At 42.1% G+C, this 13,933-nt stretch overlaps 1 protein-coding gene across 5 annotated transcripts in view; it reads right to left on the bottom strand.

Moving 5' to 3' along the window:
• atxn7 (ataxin 7) overlaps nt 1–13,933 on the bottom strand; it is a 35,130-nt gene that overhangs the window by 8,380 nt on the left and 12,817 nt on the right. For all 5 annotated transcript variants that reach the window (XM_086198680.1, XM_086198678.1, XM_086198679.1 and 2 more), the window contains 2 exons: nt 9,868–9,972; nt 973–1,264 (listed from right to left, as the gene is read on the bottom strand). In XM_086198680.1, coding sequence (XP_086054806.1) covers nt 973–1,264; nt 9,868–9,972 — 397 coding nt within the window. The remainder of the gene's footprint in view (nt 1–972; nt 1,265–9,867; nt 9,973–13,933) is intronic.

The raw sequence follows: 13,933 nt of genomic DNA on the forward strand, positions 1-13,933 counted from the left end.
ACCGTTCCTGTCATGTGTTGCATCGTACTTGCTATTACAAAATGTAAAACCGATGAATCGCATCTTTGACCATCAGCTTGTTGTGAACCGGCCTAATTAGAGTGATATTCAAATATGGCATTTTAAATCGGCATGTCATGTATTTATAAAAGTCCTGTACTCCCTCAGCCACGTGTATTCATGCATGTATCATAAACTACACTGAAGAGCACTTCTTGCATTAGATGTTCTATATAAATCAAGGTAGTATTATACAGTTAAACAAAGGCAAAACAACTGAAGAGGACCTTGTGATCACCACATTAATCACAGCTATCAGCAGGTCTATGTGGTTTCTATTTCTTCATCCTCTCCAGACATTTCACTGGGCCATACAGTATGTCACAGTGTTGTGATAGGAGTCAATGCAGCATGTATGGCTGTCAGGCTTTCAATGCTGTGAGATAATCATGTGAAATTATCAATGAGGACTTAAGCAACACACTTGCTACATCTTTATCATTTGAGTTCAAATCAAAACTGAGGTGATTTGAAGTAGAGACGCTCTGATCCGCATTTTTTTTGCAGCTCCAATCCAATTCTGATTCCGGTATCAGAGCTCTTATTATTGTTTTTGTTGATATCGTATTTAAACTTTTGTCATTCGGTCTTAGCAAACCGCATGGCACCTGTTATTAAAATAAGAGCACAAAATACTAACATTTTAACTTTGAACATATTGGAAGAAATGCATTTAAACTGTAAGTAAGGATTGATGGCTTCTCTCGTGTTTCATTATTTTAATGGTCCTGTGCCAACTAAGGAATAGCATCTGGACCATCATTCTGATATCCCATTTGAGCACAAAGTCAACTGATGAGTGAAGAACTTCAGAATCAGCATACGATCTCGACATTGCGTACCTGACAGCCCATCTCCAAAATTTCAATCTGTATCACCAGACAATACTAACAGTGATGCGGTCAAACTTACATCTTGTCTGGCTGGAGCATCCTGAAGTGGGGAAAGGTAGGTCTTCGTGGAATGCCTGGCAGCTTCTCTTTGGCTGGTTTGAGGAGTTTGGGATTGGAGGACGATGACGCTGAAGAGGAAGATAAGCTGGATCCAGCAGTGGAAGTTCGGCCAAGAATCCCTCCACTTGCCACTCCAGCTACAGACCCAGAGCCCAGTCCAGGTCCAAGCCCACTGCCGGTACTCCGGTTTCTGCCCAACACAGGGAAGGGCGAGGTGGAGGCCGGCTTGCTGGCCAAACTGTGTCTTCTCTCTGGATTGAGAGAACAAACCAGTCTGGCATGAAACGACAGTCCCGCTTGAACCAAACAATGAACATAACTGATGACACTTTACCTTCTGCTTGTAACATTATCAAAATCAACTGCCAGACACTTAAATATATAGCTAATGAAAGACAAACACACACGCAAGGAGCAAACAGTAGTCAGAGAGCAGCTTGGCCGTGGTGAGTTGAGGAAAACTACACTCGTCACTGCGATAAAAGCTTCAAAAAGGAAAAGTCAAAAGAAAGTATTTAGGCATCAAACCACCTGTTCAACAAGCACATGCAGGAACACGATATTTCTAGCTTTGTCCACCGTCTCCCCTCAGACATAATGGAAATACACGCACAAAAACTGCCTCCTAATTTCTCTGTTCAATGTCTAGGAAATTCCTATTTTGTGATCTTAAGATCTATGTGTCATTTTTAAGACCGCGAATGGAATGAAAATAAAATCTTTATTCCAAATAAATTACCAGGAAATCCTTCCAGGCACCACAGGTAATTTTTACTAGTCACACGTGCAGCTCTGTCTCCCCCCTGTTCACATTTACACAGCAATGCCAGTTTTAGGTGGGCCAAGATGTCCTGTGGAGAGCAGGAATAGGCTCTTTCCAGTAATGTTCCTGCTTTCACTCACAACACAGCATTCTTGGCATATCCCCTGCAAGGTTACTAGATCTTGGGTTGGGAAATATCAAGTGCAGATTTCCCAGAAATTTGATTCTGACTCTCACATGAACTCAGGGAAATTGCTGGAGCACCTCTGGGAAAGGCTACATGTGTGAATGAGGCTTCAGACGGTGAACGCCGCCCTCTGCTTCTCTCCCTGCTGCCAGCCACATCAGCACCAGCGGGCCCTTCTGTGTGTGGTCTGTGGGGACGAGTTCCGCTCATGACCTCCATCTACAGTTGTTAAATCTCTTCCAGACCTTACTTCGACCACAACGGACAAGCCGGCAGAGTTTGTTACTCCAGGTTTCTTTGTTTCTTTTGTCAAACTTGCTTACCAATACTTGTGATAGTATCTTGCGGAAAGACCTGACATGACAAAGCATGAATTTATACATAACAGTAGGACAATACGCTTATTTCAGGATCACTTTGGAATTGTACATAAGATGACATCCTGGAGACAGCTGTGAAAGTCAGCCAGCTGATTTACGTACACAGATGGATGGCATTTGGTTTTCCTACATATCTGGGACTCTGGTGAGTATAAAAGCAATAATATGGCTATTTCAGCCATGGTTGAGGGAACCTTTATGAAGAAGATAAGCCATTGCTCCTCTCCCGTTTTCTTAAAGATGCAAAAAGCCACTGGTCCATTCAAACATCACATGTCAGGTGTATAGATTTCCAGAAAAAAGATTTATAAAGCTTAGATCAAACAATATGGTGAGAAATATCTTTAACCTCAACTGCAAATAATTGGTCTGTGAATGAAGAGAAAAGGGAAGACACAAAGTGACATAGAAACCCCCCTCTAAAAGTACACCACGATTTACCACACCAGCAACAAGCATTTGTGATCCACACTCGCTCAGCCAGAATTAGAAACAGCCAACAGGTCAAGAGTTTCATTTCCTGCCTGAGCTTCATCCAACAGCTACTGAGCGCTGTGATAAAAGACAGCATGACAGGTTAGGATGATACTGACTGGTGGAGGGAAAGTTAAAAATAGAAGAGAAAAACTTCATATCACTGACTGCTTTCATGCAAAATGGAATATTTTCCTCAAAAAAAAAAAAAAAAAAGGTTTCAGAAAATCCTTAAACATTATTCCCTTTTGAGTGTACACCCACAATAATTTTAGACACTGGGGTTTCAAAGGAAGCTCTCAGCTCTTGCTATTTTTAGCAAGTGGGTAGAGTACAGATGTATACAAACGATTTCATTGATATTTCCACCACAAAGTATCATTTCACAGCTATCAAGGAATACATGGATATAAAAAATATATACATACATATATAATACATATATATTTAAACATAAACATATATGTATAGACAGACAGACAGACGGACAGATAGCCAAAACATTGTGTTAGCACACTGAGTGCAGCAGGCCTCCTGACCTGCTGCACCAGCTCCATCTGTGTTGAGTGCAGCTGCAGGCCAACTGTGGTGACTAAGGAGGAGATTTCTACTCCTGCTGTTTACATTGCCAGTATTTTTCAAAGCCATTATCAGCTTCACTGTGGGCATTTTAATCATTTTAAACAACAGGATATGTTTCACACTGATTTATCTATTTTAATGTGTAATGGGGAAAAAAAAAAATCTAACACTGGATTGCATTGCCACTGGTATATGAGGTATTCATTTGAATCATTTGTAGACTAACTGGACTAATTTTTGTATCCAATTCTGTCTTTTTCTTTTTTTTTCTTTTTCTTTTTCTTTTTGAAGTGTCTTCACCAGGAGGGGAATAAAATAGAGCAGCAACACAGGACCAGAGACCTGTTGGTCAGTGCTCCAGCTCCAGCTGATTAAAACAGGATGCAACAGCTGTGTCATCACACGAGCGTGCTCAGCATATTTCAGCCATCACAGACAGAATCACAAGTGTCCCTGAAAGCTGAAAAAAAAAGACTGAAAATCAATCAGGAACTTTGAGACACTCGCTCACCCTCTGCTTCTATGGGTGTAAATCACTATCAGTAGCAATGTTACAGCTCTACTGATGTTAGCACCAGGCTTTTAAGCTTTGTAGATTTTACTCTTTGCCTAAGGAAAAATAAATGCTGTGGAAATAAATAGAATGCCATAAATTGTACATAATGATAGATTGCGAGCTGTCTGGCTACAGTCAGCTCAACTCAGCAAACAACAACAACAACAATAAAGTAGTTAGCATCCCCCATCCGGACACGCAGACGCTTGTGTTTCTTTGATCTTTAGGGGAGACGCATGGGGACATGTCCACTGATCCCCTTGTTGTCCACACTTGAAATCTTGAACAAAACCGAGACGAACAAGGAAGGGGAAAACCCCGTAGGTTATATCATAGAAGGAGAGTTAAATTTGCAGAGGCTCCCCCTCACCGTGAGCCAGATGAGCTGTCTTTGTGTGAGTGGAATGTTGGCATCAAGCTGGACCAGCGTATTTCAGCCCCGCCATACATTTCAAACACAGCTCAGATTTCAGTTTCATCGTCCATCAGAATTCAGAGTTTTGGTCTGCCGACTCATTACACACTCCCACAGTGGTTTCCCCAACTTAAGGGCATTTTTTTTCACACACACCTTTCATGACAGATAAGAAAAAGAGAAACACTGGCTTTATAAAACACTTTATAAACTTGTAGAACTTTTTCAACAATTTTAACTTCATTAAGTTCTTCTTCAAGACACAGCTTTCAAACTAATCTTTATTCAATATCCAAAACGGTCTGCAGGTGCCAGGCACATTGTGTGAGCAAGCAGGCTGAGGCATGACCATAAGTCTGCACATCCAAGGCAATACGTCAGGATCAATCTAGTCGTGCTGTGTGTATTTCTAAAATCCTGCAGTGTACACCCACCTTGACACAACTTGGGACCTGAATCAAGAATCTTTAAATAGTAGTTCAGAAGATCAGCTATCTGACCAGCCTATCCGGTCTTAAAACTACATTTTTTTTAACAACCCCTCCCACAGGTTCCCCCTCACAATCTGTCTTGCGCTCTCATTGGCTGTCACGGCTGTAGCTTACAGCGCTCAGGTCTCAACATTCAGCCCCCTAGATAACTGGGAAGATTCTGTGGCAAATCAGGGAGTCTGTTCGCATGCGTCTCCCAATGCTCCAGCAAATGCTGAATTGCCTCTTTTCCGGTCCTTTTGTCTGTAATCTCCCACAACCATAAACGGGTGGAAAATCAGGGCTAAAATTGTGTAGTGTGAACAAGGTACAGTATCATAGTGGGCCCACTCCATGGATTAGCAGGAAACTGGGATTTAAGCCTGAGATCCGTCTCAGCAGATGAGTTGCAAACAAGCTGGTAGCTGCAGACACAGTGGAGGAACCAAGACACACATGCTGCTCCCAGTCTCACTGCCCCCCCACCCCAACACACACATTCAAACCAATAAGACTTTTTCTAAATGCCTTGATTCAGGAGGAAAAAATGCTTTTAAGAGAGCTCTTTTCTCCCCCAAGGGCATCCCTCTACACACCCATTCACAACACACTGCTGATCTGACCCCCACTCCCCACCCCTTCTCAGCAGCAGAACAATTGCCTTTCTTCTGCTCCTGAAGCCACCCCCCCCATCTTGTCCTGTCTCAATCACAGTCAACAGCCCTCCCTGCTTTCAAATTCTTGTACAACTAAAGGCAAACCCAAGAGGACAAAAGGTTTGTGTGTGTGTGTGTGTGTGTGTGTGTGTGTGTGTGTGTGTGTGTGTGTGTGTGTGTGTGTAAACAAAAAAACACCCTGAAGGAACAGGAGGAGCCATAATATCCTCTTTCACATTGACAAACAGCTGGCTCAGTGCTAGGGGGAATCCCTGGCTGTGGGGCTGAGAGAAAAACACCAATGTACGATTGTGATGGTCTAACTACCGCCATTGAAGCCATCATGTTCTAGTCAACATGGCCTGGCTTCTGTAGAATATATACGCAACAATAACATTATCTATTGCCACTGGTAAATATACTAAATATTGATGACTTCTAGAATGTGTAGATAAAACGCTTGTCTAAACATTTTTTTTTGTGCGCCTTTGTTCGGCTAATGCAAGGAGACACATTGCTGTTCCACAAGTTCAAATGAATGCATAAAACAGCGACCAAACTTGAAGATTCTTTTTCTGTGGTTAGAGTCACTCCTGCTGGGCTCGGCCGCAGCAGAGAAGCACAAACATCTAACAGGAGACAGATGGGCTAAAAAAAAAAAATCCTGACTATCAACGGCGCCTCATTCTGTGTATTTGCCCCATAGTGACGCCACACAGGGCCTTTCCATTACAGCAGAGGGAGGGGAACAGAGAAGAATCACAGCTAATCTACTCCCACACTGATGGGTGCAAAGCTTTTATTGCACCCATCATAGGAGCGATTAAATTCACTTCACCTTGTTCACTTTGTCATCTCCAACGTAGCCTCTCTGCTGTCAAAGCACCGCGTGTTACACGTTAAGGCCCTAAAACCTTTGTGTGACTTAGACAACACCCACATGAAAATGTTTTCAGTTTAAAATGCATAAATTGTGTTATGTTTAAGCTCGGCATCGACACTACTCTGGTGTTTTCAAATGCGTAAAACGTTTTGATATTTTTGCTCTGTATCAGTCATCTGCAAGCTTCTCCACAGTCTGTGGAACTCTGTCTATCCATAACTAAACCACTTGTCCAATACCGGGAGCTGCAGAGAGGACCGGCTGACACTGAGGGAGGGGCAGAGTACACGCTAGACAGATCGCTATGAGGAACCGCAGTATCCAAATGACAAATTCATGGCTCAACGAAAGTCCCAAAGTAAGCAAAGGGCCACACTTCAGATAATTGGACTGAAACACTGATTTGTTAAATCTGTTTCATGAGCATGAATACAATAGACACACATGCTCTGTGTCAGCAAGGTTCTCTGATGTACTGATCTCAGACCAGATGTTCATAGCCAGCGCTTGCTGCATTGGGCTGTTGCGTGTGTGTGTAAATATTAGCTGCTAGCATTATTTGAAACCAATCCTCCTTCCATAATTTCAGCGATGATGCTGCTTCTAACAGAGTCACGTGGCTGTGGTGGGAAAACGAAGCCCCAGACCTGCTATCAGCTGATCACCTGCCTCCTGGAGACGTAACCTCTGGGAAGGAACATGAAACCCACCCATCCATGTGCAAACCAGCGTCCAACTTTGCTCTGTCTGCTCTGATCGATCCCTTCGTTCTCAGTGCAGCTATGTTTTGTCTCCCACTCTCTAACAAAAGAACACAACTCCTGAAATGAATGTTGCCTCTAAAGAGAGAAAAGATCGCTCCTATTTTTCCCACAAGTTTGTTTAAATCACTCATAAGCCCCTTTCCCACAGACCAAAAACCACTAACGGCAGGCTTTAGTCTGCAATGGGAAAGGGTTTAAATCGGGATTCAGTCTCAGGTCAAATGACCCTGCAGTAGTCACGGGTATTTATCAGCTCCAGCTCTGATCAGCAGCGATGTAAACACACAGGCCAGTTGGACGCAGCGATTTGCAACCCGCTTCAATTGCTAACTTTTGCAACTTTTTGTCATCTCAGCCAGAAATTCAACTTGTCTGCATCCAAGCAGAGCATAAACATTATTCAGTCAGCGTTGTGTTTAAAAAACAGCCTGCAGCAAAAAGATATCAAATAGAAACCATCAAAACACTGGCACTGCCCTCCATGTTGCTTTTCTTTATACTGTCTTACCGTGTGTTTGACTGACAGACCAGGAAAAAAAAAACCCACAAAACAGTCTCTTGTTTAACAGCTTCTAAAAAGATTCTTCATATATTAGGATATATAGGAAGCACGGTGGTGCACAGGTTTGCACTATCGCCTCACAGCAAGAAGGTTCCGACTCCAGCACAGGATCTTTCTGTGTGAGTCTGCATGTTCTCTCTGTTCCTGTGTGGGTTCTCTCTGGTACTCCAGCTTCCTCCCACAGTCCAAAGACATTAAGAGAGGACGAGGCTGATTGATACTCTAAATTGACCGTAGGTGTGACTGTGAGTGTGAATGGTTGTCTGTCTCTATGTGTTGGTCCTGTGATGGACTGGCGACCCGTCCAGGGTGAACCCCACCTCACACCCGAAAGCAGCTGTAGGCTCCAGCCCCGCCACGACCCTTAACAGGACAAACGGTAGAAGATGGATGGATGGATGGATGGATGTGGATATATGCAGTGGGAAAATCAATCTCTCACTCTACAGATGTAGGACACTAAATTTGCACATCACAGTGCCCACAACCACTGTAGAATACAGTGATGGCAGGTTCTAATATTGATGAGTGATTAGCACATTCACATCCTTCAAAGGGGCCTCAGGATCAGCTGAGGACATCTATAATCAGCGGGGACCCTACTGCTCATCACCGAGCAGAGCGGACACAGTCTTCATCACCAATACCCCCCTCCCAAATGTGATGAGCTCACAATCATTTCATATAACCTCAAAGACAGAGACATGCTCATCCATGCATATCTACTTACCATCTAAAAACACCAGGCAGGTAAACAGCTTGATGCTTTAATACACACACAAGCAACAGTCTGATGCAGACAATCAAACTCATATTGTTTAGTGTAGAGTTTGTGTCAGTTCCTCTACGCGCCATATGCTGTTCTACCTCCCTCTGGTGGCTGACTACAAGCTAGTCACACTCACGCACTTAAAAATAACACATCAATGCTGTCTGTATTTCTGATAAAAGGTTTAAGAGGAGAATGTTAAAAGCAAAACATAAGACCAATCTGAACAATTTCTGCTATCGTATGAAATCTCTGGTTATTATGCTTTGAGTAGGGATTCCTACCAGTTACTCCACGTGACAGCGCTAGTGTAGCAATCACTGTGAACATTTTACAAGAAAAGTGACATTCATTTAACCACGCAGCTTGGATTTTCCCGGTACTTTGAAGAAATCATAGGCTTAAAATGCTGGTCATCAATTGTTAGGAAAATCAATATCAGAGCACTACAATGATAAACTCTAAGAAAATTCAAGTTCAACTAAGTAACTTACATTATAAAAAAAACGGCAGCATAGTAATTAGTTATGTTATCAGTGTGTACTCTGAATGACTAAAACCTTGCACCGATGACTGTGGCAAACCTAACTAGAAGTGTATGTGACACTGATAAAGGTTGAAGCTGCCGTCAAAACAAGGCCCGATAAACAGACTTTATTTACATCGTCTAAAATTGAAATCGCAGCGACTTCAGGAAAGCTGTCTTTAAACAAACAGCCCTACATGACAGGACATGGGACTTTTTACTAATATGCTGCCACTTTCACCATTTCAAGGAAATAAGTTAGAGGGTGAACAGACAGCTCGTTTCTTACAGCAATGGTGGGCGTTTGTGAACTCAACTTAACTTGCAGTGAATACTGTCGACTGTTTGGTGAGGTCCAACGTGATGGTAACTATTCAAAGATCCCTAATTTATCTAGTAACTTTACGTTTCATATTGCAATGGAAATCTATACACCAACACACACACACATGTGCACACCCCTTGGGAATCAACAAATGCAGAAATTTGATCTGAGTGGTAGGTGTTAAAAAAACAGTGTGACACTCAGAAGACAGAGTCATATCAAATATTAACAGGGGATTTGTGAGCACACACATGCACATACACTCAAGTAAATAAATAAATCAAAGTCTGGTGCTCCCTCTCAGGTTACCTTGTTAAGGAGGGAAGTGGTGGGCGGGTATCAGGGCAGAGGGAGAAGTAATACCACAGAGAGTGTTAATGTGTGAAATGTCCCCAACAGTCTTGTGGTGGTACGGTTAAAGCAACTTTCATGCAAATGCTGACTACGACTTCCTACTTTGCAGAATTACTGTCTCTACTCTCAACAAACAGCCCTGTATTTGTTTTTGGTTACGAATGGGTGTTTTGGTGCACGAGACTCACCGTAGTGTGCTTGGAAGGCTTGGGGCTTGACTACTTGACCACAGTGGCTGCACATCACCAGGTAGAAGTCGTCTTGTGCGGGACACTGGCCAAATATGGGCATGTCTATATGGAGGGGAAAGAATCAACAAGTAAGAGAGAGGCAAAATAGATAGGTGTTCACCTGCTGCCCTAGTTGGCAGCAGACAGCGAAATATCCATTATGCTGTCATAACAGCATAATAGCTAAAGATAGGGTAATTTCAGGTAGATGGCATAATTGTTTTGCATAACACAACAAACCACAAAGGGGAAAATGCTCATGTCCTGGGCACAGGTCATGTACCACTGTGTTACACAACACATAGAGCACACATGTCAACATGTGATCCATGTTAAGAACATTTAATACAGATGATCATGCTCAACGTGACTTAACAAGCAAAACCTGCTCACAAACATACAGACAGCCCCTCGAAAAGAACTTGTCCAGGTTAACTATGAGGAACGCAGTGTTCAGAAGCAGCCAAGCTGGCAAGCCAAAGGTTACCTAATGTCAAATCTCATTTCTCCAACATAAACACGAATTGCATTTACGAAACTGTATATATTACTTCATACATATTAAGCCCTGTGTTGTTCTGCTACGGTGAGAATTTTTGGAAATTTTTGTGTGTGATTTTTGGTGTCACCAACACAGAGAAATGTATCTCAATTCTCTGATGAATACTACTGTTCAATTTGAATAGGCCTAATTCTTTTCTTTTCTTTTTTTTAATTGAGGTTTACAAACTTTTTAAAATCTTGCATGTCATCTACTGTAATATGTGTGAAATTTATTTTCACGTCTCACTATCAGGGAAAAAAATGTATCAAATTTAAAAAAACAAAAAACAAAAAAACAAAACAGGTGTTCGCAAAGTTTAACATCACAACGAGCTACAGAGAAGCTTCCAAATTCAGTAGGGCTGGACACAATCCCACGAGTCCAAATTTATTTTATCACATCATCAAAATTTAGCTTGTGATGAATGCAAGGAGGTGTAATGAAATAATATTAAATTTGTTAACACATGCAAGAAGCCCATGACACAGCGCTAGAGAACCGATACTTTCACATCTGCAACGTGTCCTATTGCTTCAAAACACATGAAAAACAAAAAAACAAATCAAACCTTTTTTGGGGGGGGCAGGTTTTTCTAATTGTTACAGCAAGGTCAAACATATAGCAGGGTTCTTACATTTTGCAATTCCCACTAGCCTCAATCATTACGCTCAGGAAGAGTAGGCAACCAAACAGCCAGTTATTCATAAACAACATTTGCGTGTAACAACAGTAAAGCTGTTAAACTAAACGACTGGGACAAAACACTTAAAAATTCAGTTTCTGAGCTTGCTTTTCCACTGCCCTCCGAAGTCAGTTCCACGGCTTCCCCTGAGACAACCAGACAAGTTAGATCTTAAGACAAGGTAGCGCTCATTATCAGCTGTAACGAACCCAGAGTTGTTTACCTACGAACACCATAGTGCCAGCCTGAGTTTACACACGCTAGACACCACTGAGCAACTCTCCACTCTTAAAATGTATGACATGAATTAGCAGACCTTAAATTCCTCAAGTCTGTGTACTACGCCTCAGGGTTGGGGGACTGAACACATATCCACTGGCTATTGCGTTACTGGTGTGATTTTTGTAATGTAATGGTCTGCCTCCTGTTTTATTCAGAAGTGCACAAATAGGCAAACTTATTATTCCTGTTTATTGATGTCAAATGAGTCTTCTATAGGACAGTGTAGCCATCGAGGGTTCTAGATTGCGATCAAATTAAAGTGGCACACGGTGCAACGAAGATGTCATTGCTCCTTTATTTTCTTGCTGTTTTTTTTTTTTTTTTATTGCAAAGGTCCCTGCACCCATCCCAGTGTTTGTGGGTGAGTTTATCTGGGGGGGGGGGGGGCATGATCAGGTACATTCTTATGTTGATGCAATGTGTTCAACAAGAAAATTCAATGGCACAGTAATGTTCCTGCGACTTAAAGGACAACCAGATTATTCATCGTTTACCAATTCCAATGGCTTGCACACGTCCCACAGGCATTTGAGCCATGCAACATAGACTGTGCCAGTTTAGACTGCACGAATACCAGGGCCCTAAATGACCATTTCTATTGGTTGTTGTCCGATCGATTCGTACTGAAAAATAGTGTCCGTTTTTCTGCCGGCATTCAGCCCTGCTCTCACAAAACGAGCTGTCACGTAGATATACCAATCTGAACAGTGCCGCGGTTGAAACCACTGCACATAAAATAACAAGAACAAAAAAACATGTGCACAGTGTCTGTAAGCGGGAAATACCTCCTAGGAAAGTGGATTTCTGAAAATTGAGCCTGGGATGGAATCTGATCGATGGATATAATAATATACTATTGAACCCCTTAACCTACACGGTGCCATTCAACATGACTGGAGGTAAAGGAGAATTCAGATCTGACTTTTCCTATTGTGAAAAGCTCAAATGTAGTAAAGCACATACAAGGGGCTGACTGTCTGCAAACCCTTTAGCTGAACCAAGCCTCACAAGACACTCTCAGGCAAATGAGAGGGAAGTGCCGCCTCTCACCAGAATGTGATCAAAATTTACCCTGGCACAGACAACCAGAAACCTCAGAATAAAGAGGGCTAATTAAGAGATTGCCTGGGGCTTTATGGTGAGATGAGCAGTGGAGAGGATACAAGAGGGGAGAAGTGGAGCCCCTCTCCAATACGTACTCCACCAGGGCCATCAAGGGTTCTCCAACTGTCACTGGCTGAGTCTGGAAGGGAAGAGGGCCATTAAGCAAAGACCATATAAAAGGGTCTACCTGAAGAATGCCTTCTCACTGAGGCCAGTGCCAGTCTTGTGTGGAAGAATTGACAAACCTGCTGCTACTTAATAGGTGTCAATTGTCTGAAGACAGAGTGCCAAGTGTCTCATTCAGCATAAGTGCAGCAAAAATACTTTCACAGTGGCTGGGTTGGCCACAGAAAAAGGCAAATATCACTTCATGGATAAAGGCACGTGAATTATAAATAAGTCAAGTAGAAAAGCACGCATTTGATGTTTACAATCAAGGGTCTCACTGCTCTGCAGAGGAGAACATGTCCAGCAAAGCAATGTTGAGTATTCACACGCTGGTTTGCCTGTCTCACACTTTCTGGTAGCCTATTGGAAGCCTTGCAATCTCCAAGCCAATTTTTTTTAAGACATATTTAAACTACAGTTAAGTTTAGAGCCAGAATAATAATGGGGGCTGATGACAATATCTGCAAAGAATACAAAATCAAAGATGTTGTTTTTAGGCCAGGAACAGGTTACGTACAATATTTCAAAACGTTTGAGCCTGGCAGGGTGCGGATAAAATTCTTCTCTCTGCGTTAAAAAAACCAACCTGACTCAAGGTATGAGACAATATCATATCTTTAAGAAATACATAAGTATTGTTAGCAAAAGGAACCTAAATCATGATAAGTTCTCATTATGCACCAGGGCCCACTGAGTTTTACATAAACTTATTACTTTATTGACAGGTACATGTGAGCTTAAATGTATAATTGCCATTGTGGAGGCAAATTCAACACATACAGTTGATAGTCTTACTGCTACTTATAAATACCTATCCAAACACATCATGTATCTTGTGAAATTTAAATCGCACAGTTTCCATACTGGTGCCCAACAGTCGACATTGAAGGCATCACATCACTTAAAGCTACTTAATGCAGGTGTCAAATTAAACACAGACAAATTTGTTGGCGCAGTTGAAGCCTCTCATACCGATATCACTTTATCACTCTCTCATAACGCACCTTGCTGTTCACTTTCACTGGAACTTTCTACTATGCGTAGCTTAAACCAGTGAAAGAGATGAGGCCGTGTTGTTAGAGCTCTTTCATTAGATGGTGATATTCTAAGTGCTTGAGTCTTGAAATCAAATATGAAGTTACACCCATAGTGGCCTACACTATTTGCTCTTGTTCATTACAAAAGGATCTTAGCTGGAACAGTTCTTCCACACTGGCACAAAGTAAACACAGCACACTCACAAA

Source organism: Aulostomus chinensis, chromosome 3 (assembly GCF_037954235.1).
Source record: "Aulostomus chinensis isolate RoL2024-O1b breed Wild chromosome 3, RoL_Achi_v1.0, whole genome shotgun sequence".
In the NCBI taxonomy this organism is placed as follows: Eukaryota; Metazoa; Chordata; class Actinopteri; order Syngnathiformes; family Aulostomidae; genus Aulostomus; species Aulostomus chinensis.